The sequence below is a fragment of the Durio zibethinus genome, chromosome 15 (assembly GCF_047325235.1).
Source record: "Durio zibethinus cultivar Kanyao isolate XHJ-2024 chromosome 15, ASM4732523v1, whole genome shotgun sequence".
NCBI classification, from domain to species: domain Eukaryota; kingdom Viridiplantae; phylum Streptophyta; class Magnoliopsida; order Malvales; family Malvaceae; genus Durio; species Durio zibethinus.
Genome location: NC_143176.1, coordinates 20,189,800 through 20,212,301, shown reverse-complemented (window position 1 = coordinate 20,212,301; position 22,502 = coordinate 20,189,800). Strand labels below are relative to the sequence as shown.

The 22,502-nt window shown below is 28.9% G+C and overlaps 3 protein-coding genes across 4 annotated transcripts; 2 read left to right on the top strand and 1 right to left on the bottom strand.

The window, feature by feature from the left end:
* The first annotated feature begins 7,244 nt into the window (after positions 1-7,244).
* On the top strand, positions 7,245-8,786 carry PSAO (photosystem I subunit O). The gene is made up of 4 exons (XM_022898013.2): positions 7,245-7,434; positions 7,620-7,692; positions 7,792-7,971; positions 8,504-8,786. The coding sequence occupies exons 1-4, from the start codon at positions 7,338-7,340 to the stop codon at positions 8,592-8,594; spliced, it is 441 nt and encodes a 146-aa protein (XP_022753748.1). The 5' UTR covers positions 7,245-7,337; the 3' UTR covers positions 8,595-8,786.
* A 5,639-nt stretch (positions 8,787-14,425) lies between these two features.
* On the top strand, positions 14,426-17,972 carry LOC111302071 (uncharacterized protein At5g41620-like). The gene is made up of 3 exons (XM_022898012.2): positions 14,426-15,259; positions 15,386-15,505; positions 16,161-17,972. The coding sequence occupies exons 1-3, from the start codon at positions 14,858-14,860 to the stop codon at positions 17,559-17,561; spliced, it is 1,923 nt and encodes a 640-aa protein (XP_022753747.2). The 5' UTR covers positions 14,426-14,857; the 3' UTR covers positions 17,562-17,972.
* A 708-nt stretch (positions 17,973-18,680) lies between these two features.
* On the bottom strand, positions 18,681-21,754 carry LOC111302070 (bifunctional nitrilase/nitrile hydratase NIT4A-like). Of its 2 annotated transcripts, none has more exons than XM_022898007.2 (4): positions 21,259-21,754; positions 20,415-20,708; positions 19,720-20,001; positions 18,681-19,057 (listed from the first exon to the last, which is right to left on the bottom strand). In XM_022898007.2, the coding sequence occupies exons 1-4, from the start codon at positions 21,575-21,577 to the stop codon at positions 18,906-18,908; spliced, it is 1,047 nt and encodes a 348-aa protein (XP_022753742.1). In that variant the 5' UTR covers positions 21,578-21,754; the 3' UTR covers positions 18,681-18,905. The 2 variants fall into 2 exon arrangements, with proteins under 2 accessions (XP_022753742.1, XP_022753743.1); XM_022898008.2 differs by lacking the exon at positions 21,259-21,754 and adding an exon at positions 20,823-21,142.
* Between the last annotated feature and the right edge of the window lie 748 nt (positions 21,755-22,502).

Below are 22,502 nucleotides of genomic sequence, written 5' to 3'. Positions count from 1 at the left end.
TGCACATATTAAAACAAATATGTATATGTATTCAAACTCATACATCATATCATAAAGTTGATACATTTACCTCCATGTCAAGCTTTGTTGTTGTGCTCATTTGGCTTTGAATTCTCCAATCCACTTCATTTGAGCAAAACTAGGCTTGATTGATCAGGATGATATGATCTGCTTGCTATACTTGAAATTCTAAAAATGTAGACTCTTTCATGCTCATTTCAAGTTCTCCTAGCATAGACTTAGAAAATTTTCTTGACAAAAGATTTTCATTAGAAGCACCAAGAAAATCAATTGATAAAAATTATACCAATTGTTAGAAAACAATTTCATATTCTAAGTCATTATAGGCAAAGGAAAATTTATTCATTAAGAACAAGTTGTTAATTGCAAGGAAGATATATATACTTAAGCTAGAGGTCATATATCAAGTTAAGCATCAAATATCACAATATTGGCACTAAAGCTAAAGTTCTCATCAAATGTGCAAAACATGAGTCCTTTTAAGATCATTTAAAATATTGAACACAAAGAAGACATATTCAATATTCATATATATATATATATTTTTAAATCACCAAAGAATATGCCAAAACAAATTTTAGGCCATATAAAAACTAAAAACTCAAGGAAGACATATTTATCATCCAAAACATATTCAAGAAAATATTAGCACAAAAGCACAAATATGTCTACACAAATTATAGGTCATAATCAACGATGACTTAAGCTCAAAATTAGCATCATAAGAAATTTATTTACTTAAGTCATGTTGCAACCATATCAAGTCAAGAAAAATCACATTTATCATATATGCACACACTTAACAAGAACAAAAGATGAACTAACAACATATATCATTAAACACAATTAGTTCATCAATACTTAATCTCAAACCAAAAGATAAGTCAATTAAGCACAAGTTCTAAAACATTTCACAAAATTAATGAATCAATTTAGCACAAGAGCAAGTATATTTGAAAATATTTTAAAAATTAAGAGATAAAAAATTTAAGTATTTTCAAATCATAAGCATTAAGGTCAAGTTGAACCAATCATCATATGAGCACATACCTTGACCAAAAATATAGATGAACAAAGAATCAATTTATCTTATTTACACACATAAAGTTCATCAATTCATCAATCAAGAGTTATAACAATTTAGAACATAACAATCAAGTTTTAAAAATATTTCATAAAATCCAAGCATTATAAACAAATTGAGCAATTTTTAAACATCATGGTCATTCATGCTAAAATCATTCCTAACAAATATATTTATGCAAAATAAATGCATGTTCAATTCAAGCTCACATTTTCTCAAGTGAAATTGGTGTATTCAAGATATATCAATAAAGCATATACCAATATCCATTAACCATTTTATGTCTAACAAGAATAGGTAACCCAATTTTGCATAATCAATCAAGCATCCGAATTTTATCAAGAATAGGTAATCAAATTCAAATCTTTTTCAAATAAAAGTTTAGAGGTTACCCATCTTCATTGTGTGTCTAGAGTATTCAATCTTCAATCTCACATTGTAGCTCCTTGCTCTAGCACACCTACAAGAGATAATCTCATTTGATTTTTGATACCCAAATTGCTTTGGATATTTGAGAGTTAGTCACCAAGTCTCTTGTTCCTTTCGGAACCCATACTTGCCTAATTTTAAATGGGATTTTTCTTCTAATAGGATAAGTATGTATAGTATGATCATGAAAATTACAAAAATTACATTTAATCATTTTAGTACTTAATGAACTATTTAAAAGCTTTTGTTTTTCATTTATTAATTCATCAAATTTCTTTTTCAAATCAAATTTTTTTTTTCTAAAAATTCATTTTTACTTTGAGAGGTTTTTAAATCTATTTTCAACTTTTCATTTTTTAAAAAAAAATATTTTTTGCATTCATCAAAAGATCATTTTCAACTTTCAATTTTGAAATCATTTTCTTATGTTTCAAATGCATATTTTCAAACTCAATTACGAAATCAATATAAGCATCTTGTAACTTATCAAAAGTATAAGAATTTGAATCACAAGAGTTAGAGGTTACCTTTGATTCCTCAATGGCCATGAGACATGATGGATGTTGGTTTAAAAATTTATCTTTCTTGTAGCTCATCCAACTTTCTCCATATCTCATTTGAGGTTAAGCATTTTGAGACCAAGTTGAAGTTGTAATTATCTAAAGCTTCATAGAGAATGCACTTAACTTTTGCATCATCTATTATTTGCCTCATGTAGTTTGCATCATTTAAAGGAGTTTCAAGCCCTTTTTCAATCACATTTCAAGCTCTAAAATCTTAGGTCATAATGAACACCTTCATCCTCTTTCTCCATTCACAAAATTCAAATTTATTCACCATAGGAGCTTTGAAGACTTCCTCATCATCTTGGAATCAAAATTGAGCCATATGATCTTTCTCAAGGTGGTTAAACTTACAAAAAGAGACCAAAGCTTTGATACCAATTGTTAGCTCAAAGATTTAGAATAAACCAAGAGGAGGGTGAATTGGTTTTAATGAAGTTTTCAAAAACAATATTCAATAAGCACAAATTTTGCTAAATAATTAAACACAATAATTGAAAGTAAATAAGAGATAGAGATAGAAAAAATAACACCGCGATTTATAGAGGTTCGATTCTTCCTTAGGCACCTACGTCCTCTCCTTTAACCTCTCTTGCCAATGAGTTCAATCCATTATAAGTGTTGAAGATTACAACCAAGCTTCTCTAAGCTTTACAAACTCAACACAATATACTCTTAAGAGTTATCATCCCCCTTAAGCTTACAAACTCACAAAATAAAAAAATGAAGTGTTTTGCAAACTCTAAGAACCTCACAAAGGTTGGGTGTTTGCTAAGTTGAAGTACACAAAGGTATAGACAAGAGAACGATGAATGAACAACAAAAATAGGTTGGATATAATAAATACAAAGATATAGACTTTGAAGTTTTAAAAACTCTTTATTATCTGAGAGAATGAAAGTATTATTTTTTACTCTTGCTCTCTTGATTCATCAATTTTCTTGGTGTGTTGGAGTGTCCAATTTATAGAGAAATTGAAGTGGTAGCCGTTGGAAGTGTTTGGGAGAAGAAAATAACCGTTGGAAGCACCAAAAAGTAGACGTTGAAGTGTTTCCGCCCAGAATCGATCGATCCCTTCCATGAGGGGATCGATTGGTTCATGTTTTGAACCAATTTGCCTTTGAAAATCCTGACCCGATCAATCCCTTCCATGAGGGGATTGATCCTGTCAGTGGCTGGGTGGTTATCTCCTGTTCTGCACTCTATTCACTAATTTGATAATATCTTGAATTATATAAATCCAAATCATAAATCGTTTGAAGATTTAAAAACTAGACTTAAAGGACTTTGTATCTATATAAAATTTCACTGTGTACGAATTATAGTGAATTTTCAAATTTACACCTTGTGCAATTTTTCTGACAACTGCAGAGTGTCTAGTAAAAATTCAAAATCTTTTCTTAAAAAATTTGGATTTTGATTTTGTTTGATCCATTAGAAAGTAGACTCAAATGGCTTTTCAATCATATAAAATTCAAATATTAAGACTTTGTGAATTAATACAGAAAAATAAAACAAGTTCAATGTTAAAAAACTTTGTTCTTGTAAAACAACTTTCTTAAGTTAATCTATTTCTCAAAACCAATATTATCAAAATTATATTAAGTTCAAAATGAATAAGTTCACTTTAAAAACAACAATTGGACTTTTATTGAAGCTTAAATAAATAATATTTAAAGATAGATTTGGTTTGAGAAATATGACACCAAGAAATGTTTGTTTAATATTTGAAAATCATATTATTTATTTAGTACCAAAATATAAAACTTAAGAACATGTACTAAATAAATCTTTTTCAAAATCTTGATCAAGTTTATTTAACTTTAATGTTTTGTTATTTCAAAATAAAGATTAATTCAAGGCCAACAAATATGATATCAAACTTTAAAAATCTATAATATGATACATAAATTATGAATTTATTAACTAATGTGATGCTTGAAGATTATTTGTACGTAATATGTCATCATTTGGAACTAGCTATATTAGAGGCGAGTAATATATTATTTAACAAATTAATTGTTTAAATGTCATATTAAAATTTTTTAAAATTAAAAAATTATATTAAATATTTCATAATAATTTAAAGATATTTTATAGCATTAATAATTTTCCATTGCTTATGGTAGGAGTCTATTCACAAATTGTACTACTTAAACCAACATAGCAAAGAGTCTTTTTAATTTAAAGGTGTTCATAAGTAGAGTCAAATTCAGGTAAAATTCATATTTAGTATTAATAACTTATATGTGTTTTTTTTTTTTTTTTGTTGCAAAAGAGGGCTAGTGCTCGGAGGAAGGATGGCGGGGTAGAACCCACGCCTTATATAACTTTTAACTGACTTTTTAATCAGTAGGCTAAAAGAGGAAAGTTTATATGTTTGTTTAAATCTAATTTGATTTGATATTCTCAAAATCTTGTCCAAATTGAAAAAATAAATTCTAAACCAACCTATTAAACTTAATTTGTTTAATAAAAAAAATTTTAAAAATAAAATATTATATATATTTAAGTAATTATAATATTTTATTTGAATTGAGTGTTGAGTTTAGGTTTTAATTCTTTTATCTAACATCTGACTTAAAATTTATATAAACATAAAAATTATGTGCAAATTTATTTAATAAATTTTAATTTTTTATTCAAAATTTTTAAAAACTTGTACTATCCTTTGGAGTTGAATAGATAATCCGATACTTGGATATGTCTGTTTTGTTCTCCTAAATATATTTGCTAAGAGAATAATGAAGTTCAATTCCTCAGCATATTTCTCTGTTCATCCCGAATTGTTGTTTTTTTTTTTGTTTTTTTTCCTAAGCAGGTCAATCTTGTCTGTTACGAAAATTTAAGTACCTTCCTTTTTTTTTTTATGTAAATTTTTATTTAAAATGAAACATAAAGCTTTCAAAGTCATCTTATACCATAATTACGCACCCAAGTACCTCATTTCGTTATTGAGCAGAAGACCTTTTTTTCAAGTAATATTCAATATTCGATTATGTATTAATCAAGATTTGATTATTTGATTTGAGGGTACCCACAGAAAAAAAAAAAAAGAGTCTAAGTCACTCCGTTTCTTTTTAATTTGTTTAACTCACTTCTTTTTCTTTTTTTTTTTGGTTAAAATAATTAGATTTAAAACCTTCATTCCCTCATTTTTTTTAAGCCAGTATTATCGGATTACATAATAAAAAAATAATTCATCCATGTCATAAATCAAATTTCAGTCATCTTAAAATTCGAATTTAAAACTTTCACGATAAAATTTTAAATTTTAAAATCATTTAATAATTAAAAAACGTTAATCGATCTAAGTGATTGATTTTCTTAATAATCCATCAAGAAAATTCCATTAATGCTATACTTTATAAATACTGATTGCTGCGTCTTAATCTCCAGAACGCCCCACCAAATTGGTAAACATGTTATAAACAAATAAATAAATAAATATATATATATATATATATGCTTTTAAGTCGTATGAAATTGTTGGAATGTTAATCTCCAATGTGATCAACACGGGTAGAGAAGATTAAATTATAAAATTTTTTAGATATTTTTAATTATTTATATTAAAAAAAAAAAACTGTCTCCCCATGGGATGAATTTTTTTTTCTTCAACTTGACATAATGAAATGAGAATCATTAGATTATCCTTTTAAGTTTAACGGCAACCTTATAATCTTTTTAGGTGAAAATTTTAATATATATTATATATTATACATACTATATTTTATGTAATATGCAATTTTAGTATTATTAATTATTCTCAATTATCAATTTTAATTTTAAATAAAAAACAAATTTGAAAAACAAAATCTCTTAAAATTTGTATTAACCTACATAATATGCATAATTAACAATTAAATGATTTGGATTTAAAATTTAACTCAGTTGAGTTCTTAATAACATCTAGTAAATATGATATTAGATTTTCTTATAATTTTTTTTCTTTATCCTTAAGTTACACCTCATTTGTAAAAAAATAATAATAATAAAATAAAATAAAAACCTATTATGTTACTCTAAATAACTTAATTATTATTACATTAAATTGGAGAATTATATGGAGTAAGATGATTAGTCATGGAATTAATTTTTACCCAAATATATATATATATATATATTAAAGTTCTACCCCTGTTTCGCCTGCGATTTTTTTTTTAATTTTTATAAACAATAGTTTTAAAAACTTTTTTTTTTCTTTTAGTTTTTGGATTTTTGAGATTTAAAAAAAAAGGTTCGAAAATCTTATATCTTGAGTTTTTTGTTATTTGTGTTAATTGGTTGTTGTTAATTTTTTTCTTTTGAAATTTATTAAAAAAACTTAAATCTATTGTTTTTAGTTTTTAATTTTAATTTTTGTTTTTAAGAGATATTTTTTGAAAAATATTTAAATTCTAAATTTGGTAATTTTTTAAAGAAATTTTGGTTATTTTCAGTAAGATTTTAGTTGATTTTTGTGTCAGATTTTTTAATTAATTATTATTTTAGTTCATTTTTATGTTTTAATATGTGATTGCCATTTACTATGTTTGTTAGTTTTAAGATTTTTAGTTTGATTTTTTTGTTGATGAGTTGTATTTACTTTGAATTTTTTTATTATCTAAGTGTTTGATTTTGATTTATTTTTTTGTAAAAAAAAAAAATTGGACGACTTTGTAATTACCAACGACACTTCATCTTTTGACTCACCTTCTATTATCTTTTATTATTATTATTATTATTTATTATAATTATTATTATAATTAAGTAAATAAAAAATATTTTTTAAAAACATTAAAATTTTGAAAATATCATATAATGAGCAAAGACTTGTTATCACATGTCAAAAAAATTAAAAATTAAAAAAAAAAAACACATGACAAGCTAAAAGCTTTGCACATGTGATCATATTATATTTAAGGATAGTTTTAATATATAGATTATAAATCATAGATATATCAAAAATCTATGGCCAGCTTTGCAAAGTACTTGCGATAAGAAAACTGAGAGGGCAACGACAAGTATTATCAGCCAACAAGGCAACGGTAAGCCCACTTTATCCACTCAACTCCAACGTGGCTCCAAACTATTGACCAATTATCCATCCATGCAATCCTTCACTTCATCTCATTTCCAACTACTAAACCCCACCACTCCTTAACAAAATCTTACATCCACCACCACAAGCCAGCCTCCTCCACTTCTCTCATTCACTCACCCCCCTTCTGCCACTTGCCCTCAACTATACACCAAAAATGGCAGCCACATTTGCAAGCCTATCCACCGTCATTGGCCTTGGCACCACCACCTCGCTCTCATCAACCCCCGCAAAGAAAATCTGCCTCTCTTCAGGTATATATACACACACACACACACACGATCCTTCGAGATTACATTACCTGTTTGTTTTCAAAATTAACCAACATTTTTTTCTACAACTTATTATTATCTATATCATGCAACTTTTATGATTGCTTCCATTACGTATCAAAGAATTCCTTTGAGTTGGGATTTTAACTAGGTGTGTACCATTTCAGAATTTTTGAAACCCCGGGTGACGGCTAGGAACCCTTTGATGGTGGCTGGTGCTTGTAGGGAAAAGGTCATATGGTAAATTTTGACGGTGAACTTTAATTTTGTTAGTTTGATCGTTTGATGATTTAATTTGTTTGTTAATTCTGATAATTGGGTTGATTGAATCATGGGTAGCTTTAAGGGGGACTGGCTGCGTACGGACTTTAATGTGATAGGATTTGGTCTGATTGGGTGGATAGCTCCATCATGCATACCGGCAATCAATGGGAAGAGCTTGACTGGGCTTTTCTTTGAGAGCATCGGAGCCGAGCTCGCTCACTTCCCTTCTCCACCTCCTCTTACTTCTCAGTTCTGGTGAGTATCTGGATGATATATTTAATATATCACAACACAATTTCTTGCTTTGAATATTTAGCGGGATTTGGATTTTACCGTACTTTTAATTTGATGTAGTTGAACTTACTATTTCGTAAATTAAATTTAAATATCAATTTTAATAAAAATTTATTAAATTTATCATAATTTTTTTTTATATTTTTTAATCATAATTATAATAATAATAAATTTTTTTTTCTACATTCATAATGAAATTGTTTTAATTTCATAATTATATTTTACTTCGCATCCATTAGTAGCCAATCACCCAATAATTCCTAAGAAACTTTTTATCTATATAACTGATAATTTTAGTTACGAGTGATTAAAAGATGGAGACAACTTAAATTTAATTTATCATTACCTCCTTTAACAGAGTTACAAAACAAAATTTATTTTACATTTACAGTGTAGTTATTATTACCATTTGTGATCTTCCTCTTCTGTTCGGACAATAAATCTTGCAGTGTCTAATTCAATATAAAACATTAATTTTTGTTTGAATGATCAGGTTGTGGTTGCTACTGTGGCACATAGGACTGTTCATCACTCTTACTTTTGGACAAATTGGATTCAAGGGAAGGACTGACGATTACTTTTGAATGACATGTTTTTGTTTTCTTTAACTCCCTTTTCTCATCATTCTCTTTGCTTTCTTCCATTCTGTAAAAATATGTAGTTATTGTATTCAGTTTCCTTTCTTTCCTTTCAATGCAAAAGTAGGATTCTCGCAAAGAAAATAACTCGTTTCTTTTGACTTTGGGGAAGAAAGAATAAAGGTTTTGCTTTCCAAACTTTGTTATTACGTACGGTCTAAATTAACATCTTTGGGTATAACTGGATAATCCAAAAAATTTGAATGTGATTATCTTTTCACGTTTATTATTTCAGTTAGGCTCTATTTATATGAATGATGAAATTAATTACGATAAAATTAAAAATAATAATAAAAAATATTATAATTGTGATTGAAAAAAATAAATATAATTACGGTTAAAAAATAAATTTTAATGAAAAATTTATATTAATTTGATCTTATTAAAATTAATATTTGAATTTAATTAGAGGTACGATGAATTTAATCGTACATTTAAATAAAGATTTCATCTATTATTGACCCAACAAAATAAGTAATTTTGAATTTTAAACTTAATTGGTTCATGTAATTATTTTTAATAATAATAATTAATAAATTTTAAAATTAAGATCTTAATATTTATCACCTATTTTTTTATTTTCAAATTATGATATCTTTAATATAAAATAAAACATATACTTTTCGTTAAAAGAACGGGTTTATTATTGTTTTTTTAAAAAGGTAATGACCCACTTCAACGAATACTTTGTTTAAACCTAATAAGTTAAATGATCATTCTTTTATATATTTTTTTAATTCAAAAGTGTTAGTGATATGAATGATTCATAAATTATAATAAAATATTCAATGTAATATTTAAATTATAAATTTATTAATTAATATATATTTATTTTTAATGTGATTAATTTTAAATAATAATAAATAATAAATAAATAACTCTTAAATTGTCACATTAATTAATAAATTTATAATTTAAATTAAACATTAAAATTTTGTAAAATTTAAATAAAACACTATAATTCAAAGTTATTCATAATTAAATTTGATACTTCGTATCATTGTATCATATAAAATTTTATATTCATATTACATTTTACATGAAAATCATATATTACAATTTACAACGATACGAAAAAATAAAATATAATTTTTTAATTTTATTAAATTTATTTATATTTTTTTAAAATTTTAAACTATATTATTTTTATATTATATCACCATATTATATTTAATATTAACGCGTATCAAAATGTTGGCTGTGCTTTTATTCATTTATTAAATTCGAGTTAAAAGTAGCCGTTGAATTCCCTTACTACTACCATCCAGCAGACCTTGAAAATACTGTTGCTTTCCTAAAAATAAAGAGGCAACTTTACACAACTCAAGGCCAACGCCATTGACGTGGACCTTGGTTGTTAAATTTGGCAGCCAATTTCAGCTAAATGGGTCGAAGATGGATTTAACATAAATTTCAACAGTGCCTGCCTGCCTACCTACGTTAAAAAGCCCTGGAACCAAAACATTATAAAGAAAGAGGATACAATTTACATACGGAGTCTCCATATTAAGTTTGAGTTTAGTGAAATGAGTTAAAAGAACCTTCTTATTTGATAAATGTTACTTTCTTTTTTCAAAATTCCAATTTGATACTTGTACAATAAAAATTGCACACGAATTTTTAGAAATTGTTTAATTTAATAGTAGCGTTATCAAAATTTATATGAACTCGAAAATATTTATTCAACAGAAAAAAAAATCATTAATTTGAATTCTTTTAATTTAAAATCAAAATGATTAAATTTCAGATTAATTTTGATTTTGAAATAATTCAAATTTAAATTATCTAATCTAACTTGTAAGGACTCAAAATAAAATTGGGTTAATTTTAAAATTTAATAATTTAAATACAAAATAATCTGAATTTTAATAACATTAATATTAAATTAAAAAGGCAATGAACATTTTATTTAACTCGAAAATAAATCAATCCAAACTTATCCGATTCAAACTCGATTCATCTGCCCGATTGATGCCTCTATTTAATAGTATTAATTTATATTTTATTGCGGTTGAGAAGCTTTTTCAATTTCTGTCCATTTATCGCATCATCGCTTGCATGTACTAATATTTTTCATATATAACATTTAAGAATGAATACTTGAAGCTTTTCTTTTGAATTTTCATAGACTGCACGTATTATTTGGTTAGATACTTTTTTTTTTTTAAGTGTTATTATTATTGTATGATATTCTTATACCCATAATTATATATGATAATTCATGTCATGTGTTATATAAAATATCATATTTATATTATATTTTATATAAAAATTACGTATTATAATTCGTATTAATATAAACATATAAAATATTATTTTTATATTTTTATTAAACATATTTATATTTTTTATAAAATTTTAAATTATATTATTTTTATATATTTTATTTATATCATATAATCGTATTTCATATTTCAAATTGTTATATCTACTCCTAACCCTACCATCACTGCGAAGCTTTCTTTTGATGAAGATGAGAATGTGAATCACATGTCTAAATCAAGGGATGGTATTCTATATTATGATAGATTTCATCATTATTAAACCTATCAATGTGGATATCATTGCATACTTCATTTCTAAATTACATTCATTCTCAAACATTACCAAATTTCTTCTCCAAAAATTTGCAGCCAAGAAAAGAAAATCGTTTATTTGTTCAACAAGATTATCATTTAAAAAGATGCTTTCCTTTTGTATTTAAATTAATCATAATTAATATCACATAATTGAATAATAAAAAAAATCAACCAATAAATTAAAGCATAATTAGATGAATTTAATATAAAATTAAAATAAATCCATACACAATGATACTTAAATTTAAAATTTCAAGATTTTAAAATTTTAAAATTTCATATGAATTGTAATCATTTAAACATATTTTTCGAGTTTAAATTGGTTTGGATATTTCTGGATTTAAATTGCTTTGGATTCAAGCAACTTTTATCAAGTTATTTTAGATCAATTTTTCAAAAAAAAAAAAAAATCGTTTTGCCAACTTTACATGAGTCATGTGAAACAGTTTACCACTTTGATTTGCTAATAGACGCTGCAATCCACAATGAAATTTCATAATCCAGATGAGAACCATGAACATCTCATAAATGGACCACTGCCACTTAAGAAAATCAACTGTCTCCCCATGAAGAAGACCATGATGATTCATGGACCACCTCACCTGATTCTAACCCAAGATGGGAATTTATCATCAGAGTGGCTAACTACAAGCCAAAAAAAAATGGGTCCCCACTAATATTTTGGTGTTTTTATTTTTTATTTTTGGAGTTGAACAGAAACTGCCAAGGAAAGGAAAATCCCAAAGATAACATACCAAACAAATTTGAGCAGTTAGTGGATTCCTACTCCTTGCATCATTGGCCTTTCCCTTATTATAGCTTTATTTTTTATTTTTTTATTATGTAATAAAAGATTCTTTAATTTTATTTAATTCATTTCTTTTAAATTCATCCGAAGAAATTTATTTAAGCCAACATTGATATATACCGCAATTTTGTAATAAATTCAAATTCAAATAACAAAAAAAAAATTACCCCAAAAATTAATATATTTTTTTCATGAAAAATAACGAATTCACGAAAAACATATATTCTTTTATGAATATTTTTTCTTTGATTGAGGGAAGATACTTATTAATTGAATGATTGACTGATTGAGTGAGGGCTGCACTGGCACCGATTCTATCGTCCACAATATTACTCTGTACTTTTCCTTAATTCCCTTTTTTCTAAATTAGCCCTCCTCTTATGTGAAAATTTTCCCATCTACCCCCCAAGTTTTTTTTCTTTGCAATATTTCATTTTACATTCCAATCGGAGTTTATCATTTGGAAAAGTTTTTTTTTTTTTATCAATTGAGCAGTAGTTGAAATGAGATATATAATGATTTATTGAGGTTGCAGATTTAAGAGTATTTTGTTGCATAATAGTTTTTTAAATAAATTAAATAAAAATAATTTAAAAGATAAACTAAATCTCTTTTAAATAAAATTCACATATATAATATTATAAAAAATCACTTGATTTAGAGTTACACACACACAAAAAACTCTCATTTTATCTATTATTTTTAGATCTAATAATTTGAAACATAATACGATAACATGATATAAATAAAAAATATAAAAATAATACTATTTAAAAATTAAAAAAATAAAAAATTAGTTTAATAAAATAAAAAATTATATTTTATATTTTCATATCGATATAAATTATGATACATAATTTTTATATAAAACATGATATAAATATAATATTTTACATGACACAATGACACGAATTATCAGGTATAAGTATTTTAATTTTCAATACTTAAATTTAAGCTTTGAAACATTTAATTTAATAATAAATACATTTATTTATCTATTAAAAAAATTGAATTCAAATTTTTAAATAAAAGAATTCAAATTTAGATTTTTTAAAAAATTTTAATTTACCCTTACGTTCTTTGTTAAAAAAATTTACATGATTAAATTTTCTCAAACTCGTAAATTTTAAATATTAATTCTAATAATATGGTAATTGATCTAATAGATAATCGATCATTCAAATTTAAACTTACGTAACATTTACATTCTCAAATATTTTCTAATTATAATTTAAAATTGGATTTGCTTGAGAGTAATACTTATTGCATTCTAAAAAAAATGGAAATTTAGTGAATAGAGTAGAGTTCCATTAGTCCTAGTAAATAAAAATTTACATTTCTAAAATATACATTCAATGTATACCTTAATGCTCCTTTTAGGAAAAAAATTCATTAAAAAATATAATATATTAAAAATATGACTTGTAAAAAAAAAATTGATTGTTGTTTGTAGTTTTTTTAATTTATATTTTCAACAATTTGGTGAATGATATACAATTTAAATCAAATCAAAATAATAATGATAATTCAACCCAAAATTACAATGAATAAAGAATTTTTACAACATTTTAATTAATATCATTTTCTATGGAGGATATGATAAATTTAAACTTTTACAAGTAAATTCATAGCATCAGTAATGGGTAAAATTTAAATGAAGTGAAGTTTGTAAAAATTTTTACTAAAATTGATTTAAAAAATTTTAATTTAAAATTCAAATTAATAAATTAATAAAATTTAATGAAAAAAATAATGATATGTAAAAAAAAAAATGAAGATGATATTTATAATTCAAATTTTATTTGATCATTATTTATTCAATTATAAAAACTATGTTAAAATTTGTAATAAAAATACATATAAAATAATTTATTTTAAAAAAAATTTAAACATTTAATTTATATATTAAAAGAGTTTAATCTATTTATTTAAATTTTTATTTAATCAATTTTTAAAAAAGTTTATTTAAATCTTTCCATAAACAATACGCAATAAAAATAAAAAAAATTATGGCGAAAAGAAAAAACATTCAAGGGGGGACAAAATAAATACAGAGAACCTAGGCAAGTCCAGATTCCGACCGTTCATTTACACATGGACGTCCCTGATTGAATCCACCCTTTCTCATGTCTATGCCACGTCGTCCCTTACCCTTTTAACTTTTTAATTAAGATAAAAAAAAAAAAAAAAAACGAAACAATCACTTTATTTTTATTTTCTATCACTCCTTTCTTTCCCTCTCAGGATTTCTGAATCGAAGCCAACAACATTTCGAAACAAAGAGCTCCAAATCTTTCCCCTTTTCTCTCTCTCAAATCTTTCTACATTCACACACACACACACACACACACACACATATATATATATATGTATATATATATTTATATTTTGTTGACAGCTGCCCACTTCTTGAAAAAGCTTTTTTGATCTTCTTTTCTTTTCTACATGTATTTTAGACTGTTTCTTTCTTCTGTCAAAAAACCAGAAGAAGAAGAAGAATCCTTGATTGTCGCTTTCTTTGATGAATTCAAGGCAACAAGTTTGGGACTTACCCAAAAAGAAAAGATGGGTACTTACCAATCAGTTTTCTTTCATCTTCTTTTCCCCACTTTATCTTCTCTGTCCCATTAAAATACTTTCCGTTCTTTAAAAAAAAAAAAAAAGATCTTCAAATTTTGGTTATTTATCATTATTTCTAGTTTAGAATGGTAGCATAAAAACTTTTGGTCCCAAAATATCTCTCAGTCTTGAACTTGGTTCATTAAATTTGAGACTTTGAGGCCAAATTATTGTGAAAAAAATAAAATAAAACTGACAATGTCATGGAGGGAAAGGGTAAAAAGGCGTGTAAGATTAGGAAACGAGGGTGTTCTTCATCGTCATCATCATCTTTGATCCAAAAATACAGATTTAAGCGTGCAATTTTGGTGGGAAAAAGAGCAGGATCAACTACCCCTGTTCCTATATGGAAAACAGGTACAACAAAGTCGCCTTCTTTAGCAATGCCAAGTGCTGAATTTCCCACCAAGGGTTCACCAAAGGAAGCTTTAGTTTCTGCTAGAAAACTTGCTGCCACTTTGTGGGAGATTAATACAATCCCTTCCCCACAAGCTAAGGAGGAGTTGGAGAAGAAAGATAGGAGGAGAAAAGCGCCTAGAGTTGCAAAAAAGGCTCATATTTTGCCCCCAAATTTGTCTGATCCGTCTTATAGTCCTATTTCAGAGGTGGGTTTTTTTATGCTTTATCAGTTTGAAGTTTTTGAAAACATTTTTTTTAGAAACCTTATTAAAGTTTTGGTTTTTTTTTTTTTTGTTGATTTTGTTTTGTTTTGCTGTTGAATTTTATTGAAGATGGATCGAGCAATGATCAAATCTGATAGGAGAAGAGCTTCAGTTGTTTCTCAAAAGCTTCAAGTAAATGATTATAAGTTGGGGAGCTTGGACTCTGCTGGCAATGCTAGTGTGATGGAGGTGATAAAAAGATTTTGAAAATTAATTTTCTGTTTTTTCCATTTCAGTCAGGATTGTTAGATGCCATTTTCCGAATTTTTGTTGAAAAGGGAGATTTATTACAACTTATAAAGAAATGGAAACTTTTCACCCCAACCAAAAAAAAAAGAAAGAGAAGGAAACTGAGAGATTTCCTCAGAAGTTTTGGCAAATGCATGTCCTATTGTTGTTTTCTTCAAAATGGCTCTCTCTTCGATATCTTGAAAATATAAATGGAACATTGATAATGACATCTGCACAAAAATGCCCAACGTTTCATTTTCAGCAAGGTATTACTATTAGATATATTTATGAAGGTTTTGAATTGCTAATCAAAGAGTCTCTTTGTGCTCCAAAATTTGCACTTTATAATTCATTGCAGATCAAACGTTTCAATGGTATTGTTTTATATTTTATGTCCATTTGTTTGAATATTTTGGTAATAGTATAAATACTGATCAAGGAATTTTGATACATAGGTATTGCCTTTGCTTCTTTTTCATGTTTTGAGAGAATATATTTTGCTTTGAGTAATTTTATTCAGTTTGTTACCTGAGAATTTACTGTAATAAACTTGGAGCTGAATCCTTATTCTACAGAAAATAGGATTTTTACTGATCTCATGCCATGAATGCAGATTGAAACTCATTCTAGAGGCAAAAATCACAATGGATGCATAATTGGAATTAGAAATCGTTTAAAGGATGTCAGTTATGGCCTAGCCACTTCTAAAGAACTCCTAAAAGTTTTGAATCGTATTTGCGGTCTTGAAGAGCAACATTCATCGAGCATGTCCCTTGTCTCCGCACTACGTGTTGAACTTGATAGAGCTGGCATCCAAGTAGATCAATTGATCCGAAAGCAGCGATCTAATCGCAATGAAATTGAGTACCTCGTGAGTCATTTTGCAGAAGAAAAGGCAGCTTGGAAGAGAAAGGAGCGTGAGAGAATTCGTGATGCCATAGCATGCATAGCAGAAGAGCTTGAGGTAGAGAAGAAACTCAGGAAGCAAACAGAGAGATTGAACAATAAGCTTGGAAATGAATTGGCAGATACTAAGGCATCTCTGTCAAAGGCAACAAAAGAGCTTGAGAGTGAGAAGAGGGCTAAAGAAATACTGGGGCAAGTATGTGATGAGTTGGCCAGATTCATTGGAGAAGATAGAGCCATGGTTGAAGAACTAAAAAGAGAGTCAGCTAAAGTGAGGGAAGAAGTGGAGAAGGAAAGAAAAATGCTTCAGTTTGCTGATGTATTACGAGAGGAGAGAGTCCAGATGAAGCTTTCTGAGGCCAAATATCATTTTGAGGAGAAGAATGCAGTTGTCAAAAAGTTGAGAAATGAACTTGAGGCCTACCTAGGAACCAAAATATATGAAGAAAATGGTGATGGTTCTCCAAGTCTGCAGAGGATCAAAGAGCTTGAAGCTTATTTGAAGAATATTGATTTTGGATCCTGTCAAGCAGCAAAGACAGATGTGGATAAAGGTGAAGTTGCGGATGGAGAAGAGTGTGAAGCAGATGACTCAGCTGATAGTGATCTTCACTCTATTGAATTAAATATGGACAACCATGATGGGAGCTACAAGTGGAGTTATGCTTGTGGAAATTATGCTGAAGGTGAATCGAAGAGGATTTCTGTTGAAAAAGAAAATAACGGGAGGAAATCTCTCTCTGAGAAAATTTCATGGGGAAGTATTTGCTTAGAAAGAGGAAGTTCAAATTCTACAGATTGGGATTTTGGCCTTAAAAGCCAGGTAAAGTTAGATGGGTTTGAGGGAGATCGGACATACAATCCTGCTTCACAAGTTCAGGCACTGGATTATGAAGATGAAATTAAAAGATACAAATCAGTCAAGAGTCTTAGAGATCACATATTATCTAGTAATAAAATTGCACCCATCCAAAGCTTTTCCAGTCCAAGCCGGCAATTGAGCCAGTCCATGCATTTTCACGAGCCTAGCAGCACAGGCTCACCAGTGTTAAAGGGTGATGGTTTGAAGCCTAATCTAGCCTGCACAAGAGGTGAAGGCCGAATTTGAACTTGGGAGTTTAACTCTATTGTTCATGCAGTGATCCCTAAGAAGTAGTATCCGGCAGGTCTAGAGTTTGAATCTTAGCACCTGCAATCTCATTCTCTATGTTTAGGCTGTGGCCTCCGACAAAAAAAAAAGCCAAACTTCAACAAGCTAAGAGAGAAGAAACTGTTTATTTTTCTTTTCCTTTCCTAACTAATGCTTTGTTGCATTTTCTTGAAATTCAAACATTCTCACTGGCTAATTTGTTTATGTTGATCAATTCCCCAACTCCAAAAAATGAGACTGTAAATAGACTCTTGGGCTGTATGGATCTGGTACAATCCATGGATACAGATCGTGCTATGAATATGGTATAATCCATATTCTTTGAACTTCATTCTTTGATTAATAGAACTTGGAAGCCTGGTTTTAACCTTTCTGTTCTGCTCTATTCTCAATTTATTTGTATTTTGGGTTAAATTCTGACAACTAAATGTCTAACAATGATGACCAACCACTACTCAATTATGTAGTGGTTAAGACTTCATGCATGTTCGAGACAGGTTTAAGACTAACCATTTAATAATGAATACCCACAAGAAATAAAATAATTAAAGAATATTGTATATTATTCTCAATTTTTTATTTTCCAACATGTTAATTGGTATTATATGTATTGTACACATATTAAGTCACCATCATCCATGTGACGTTATCCTACCAAATTGTTTATAATGGATTGTTTCAGAATATACATTTGACAAAACTCCAAGACTCCAACAGCTCACATGGCTTGTATGATAACTCAACATTGTCGCTGTTCCTCATAAAATTATCAGTTTCTGCTTCTCTTCATTCAGGCCCCAAAGGGTCATTTTCTTGAAGTCTCATCTTGCATTGTTATTCGTGATCTTATCGTTTGTTAAGTTTAATAAACAAACAAAAACCAAATCTATTCACAAATTGTTCATCTCATGTTATAGTTAACTTACACCCTTAACTTTTCTTTTAGCACAAGAGAGTAGTGTGACTCGAATTTAGAATCTTCACTCAAACATCACTTCATTCTTATTCCTAGATCTAATCCTAAACCCAAAATATTAAGTCAAAGTATTAACACTAGTAGAAAATAAACTGCAATGGTGAAGCCCCTATCCAGGAAGCAAAATCATGTGAGTGAGATTCACAGATGCAGGGTTGTATCATTACTGATTTTAAACATCATAGGCGATACACAAGATCACAAAGTAGTTTTATACATCAGTCTAAAGATAAATCAAATCCGATACAGGAAAATACAACAGTTATCTAATGGCTTTAGAACTTTTATTCATCCGGTTATTAGTGAGAGACCACACAAGAACACAACTATTTGTGAGCATCTTCAGTTTTTTCAGAAGCTGATGTAAAAGTAACCGGCTTTGCTGGATGGTCTCTCACAATCAAGCTAAGCACTTCTGGTCTTGAAAAATGTCCAACCACATCAAAACAAAATTTCTCCCGTGCTATTTCTCCAAGATCTGGGAATCATTTGGTGATATCATTAATTTGAGTTAGCCACCAAAGAAAATTAAAATCTAAGTTTTCAGACATGGTGCTAAGCTTTAACACTCTCAATATAACCAGTGTAAAAGACCAGTCAGAACCAGTAATCCTACCTACAAGAACTTGGACAGGCAGACAGGAGAGAGAGACAAGCACATGTAAACGCACAAAAACACAGACATGAACAGAGTGAAATAAGGTGACATACCTCTCTCTCAAAACACAAATACACACGGGGCTTAATTCAAAACATGACATCTCAAAATGCACCATAAAAACCATTCTCACCATAGCCTTGACTTTTACCTACCAATGCACCCTTTGACACAGAAACAAGTGTCTTAAGAATTTTAAGCGATGTAGGATAATCAATAGTCCAAGTCCAAGAGAAAGAGCACCTTGAACTATTGATCTCACTTCTCATAAATATCTTGAGAAAATTGTTCTGCATCACCCTAGTATTTTATTTGGGTGCCAGATGACAGGAGGCCAGAAAATAGCCACATTCTGAATTGTTGGTTAATAACTTAAGACATTCTAATACATTCTCCCTGAAACAACCAAATGCATGTAATCTGGTTTTGGCCAAGTTAGAAGAAAGTTTTGGAGATATTAAATCAGAGATTACTGTACAAACCTAGATCTGCTGATATAAGTGCCTCCCCATTGAAATTTGGTCCTGCCAGAATAGCTCCAGATGGTGATATAATGACACTCCCTCCAGCACAGACAACAGAATCTGGATTGAGTTCCTCTTCTGTCCCAGAAAACACATATTCTGGAGGAGGTGGGTAGTCTTTCCTCCGACAGTACTGGTTGGCTGACAAAACAAAACATCCACCTTCAAGAGCGATATGCGTCATTGAGGCTTGCCACACATCCCTGTCATCACCAGTAGGTGCACAATATATTTCTATACCTGCAAAAATTAAAGCCTTGCAAAGTTAAACTAGAAAGCTCAAGATGCGGTTTCCATAAAAATTGCTCATAGGATGAATGAGATTGAGGATCACAGTTAATTTCATTAGAAGGTAATTTTCCTTCTAAGAGGGAGAACAGGTACTATGACACTAATTCTACAAGCTGAAATGTGACAATTCTCCAATTCAATGTTGAGTAAATTCTGCAAAACTAAACCTTTGCAGCTGGATTATTCTTTGGAGTTGAATATGACTGATTTAGGGCTAACTTGATCAAGTATCCACTATCCTGTCACTGACACTCATGCATTCAACAAAGCTTTATTATGATCCAGACAGCTCTAAGTCAAAATTATATGTGCCCTGCAATATGTACTCCAGGATTAGAATGTAAGTGGTCCAAAAATCAAACCTTTTGCATACATTGCTGTCCTTAGAAGTGGCATTCTATTTTCCAAACAAATGGCAGCACCTATTTTTCCAATTGGAGTCTCAAAAACTGGAATGGTCGATCCATCTCCAAATCCCCAAATTAGACGCTCCAATCCTGTGGGCATGAGCTTTCGGTGCTTCCCCAGGAACTGGCCTTGAGAGTCAAAAAACAAAACTGTACAATATAGAGTATATCCGTCTCTCTCTATCACACCCATTACCAAGTACACCTTATACTTTCCAGCCATGGCTGCCAAGTGGTCAACTTCAGGACCTGCAATTAGCATAAGCCACATGTATGAAACAAGATGTGAAACAGAATTTCATACTTTGGTAGATAAATAGTAAGTTACAAATAGATTCGCAACAGCAAAGGATGATAATGTACATGGAGTTTTGAAAACTATTATCAATGCATAAATCACAACGTTGTAACTCAGGGCTTAACTCATGCCACCCTTAAAAGTAGCATTTGGCATATCTGCAGTTCCTTTCTTATGACTCTTTTTAATAAATATGACAACGCCCCCACCTCAAGATTCGAATTCAAAGAGAGTTTCGAGTTTTTTCCACCAATAAAAGCATTCAATCAAAACAGTTGAGCTATCCAATATCTGACAAATTTATCGGTTAAATTCAGAGGAAAAAAGAAAGCAAGAAGAAACTTTTTTCTGCAATATAGAATCAATCCAATAACACCTATGTAGATTGCAGGCTAACACATCATCCATTTGACATTATCATCTCAAAAAACCATTATCCATTAGCTGTCTTGTCCATAAAGAAACAAAAAATTTAACAAAAAAGAAGTGTTTGATTCAGACCAGGAACATCAATAGCTGAAGCATGATACTTCCGGAACTCTTCTTTCCCTTTAAAAGTTCGGCTCCCAAAGGTAACACCAAAGTTCGAGCCACGTGGATATCCCCCTATAAACGCTTCAGGGAACACCACCAACTGAGACCCGTACCCCGCTGCTTCAGCCAACAGTCTCTCCGCCTTATCTAAAGTACCAGGTGTGTCATAGAAAATGGTTGACGCTTGAACCACAGTTGCTCGGACAGTAGGGGCGAAGGTGTCGCCGCCCATGTTGACCTCGGCGAAGAGCGGTCCGTCAGGCTGTGGGGCAGGCACCAGTGACATTTTGTGTTTGGGAGTTGAGTTGACCTTTCGTTTGTGCTCTAACGGAGAAGTTTGCACTTTGCATATGGAAGTTGTAAATTAATAAAGGGACTCAAAATCAAATTGCATTTCGATTTTCAACTTTCTTTTTTCTTTTTTAACTTTTCTTCACGTCAATGAGCATGGTTGAATAATGTGTTGCGTGTAGTTAGTTGTTTGGTGGCGATGGCTGCCAAAAACCCATCTCAGCAACCATATTCATCATCAAAATGTTTCTCAGTAATTAATTATCTTATTCCTTGTTTAGCACATCGTCACGGTTTAGATATCACTTATTAGATTAAAAAATTTAAATCAAATCGAATCAATGAAAATATAATCAAATAATTAATCAAATATATAAAAAATAATAATTTAATATAATTTAATCCAAACAATTTACGTTTACAAATAAAAAAATAAAATTTATTAATTATAAAAAATTATAAATATATATCAAATCAATCTCACTCAATAATTAATACTCATAAGCTTTCTCAATCTATTTTAATTCTATAGAATATTCTCAACCTAAATAAATACAAACCCATGTGTACTATTTCAATACAAACAAAAATATATCCATACATACTAATTCATCGTACTTATGTAGATCCCTTTAATCTCCTCTAATCTACTTTCAAACATTCTCAGTACTCTTATAGAGTGTGTATCTTACAAAATTCTACAACTATTCATATGAAGTGTCTATCTCATAAAATCTTACAACTCTCTTACCCTAATACTTTATCTATTTATAACCATGCAAACTTATCTATTAATAACCTATTTTCTTTTAAAATTCTTCTTCTGCAAGTTTTCTTACTCATCAAATAATATCTAACAAATCTCTGAGATTTAAGTCATTATTCCTAACAATATCTATTTTGACTCAAATTTTATCAAT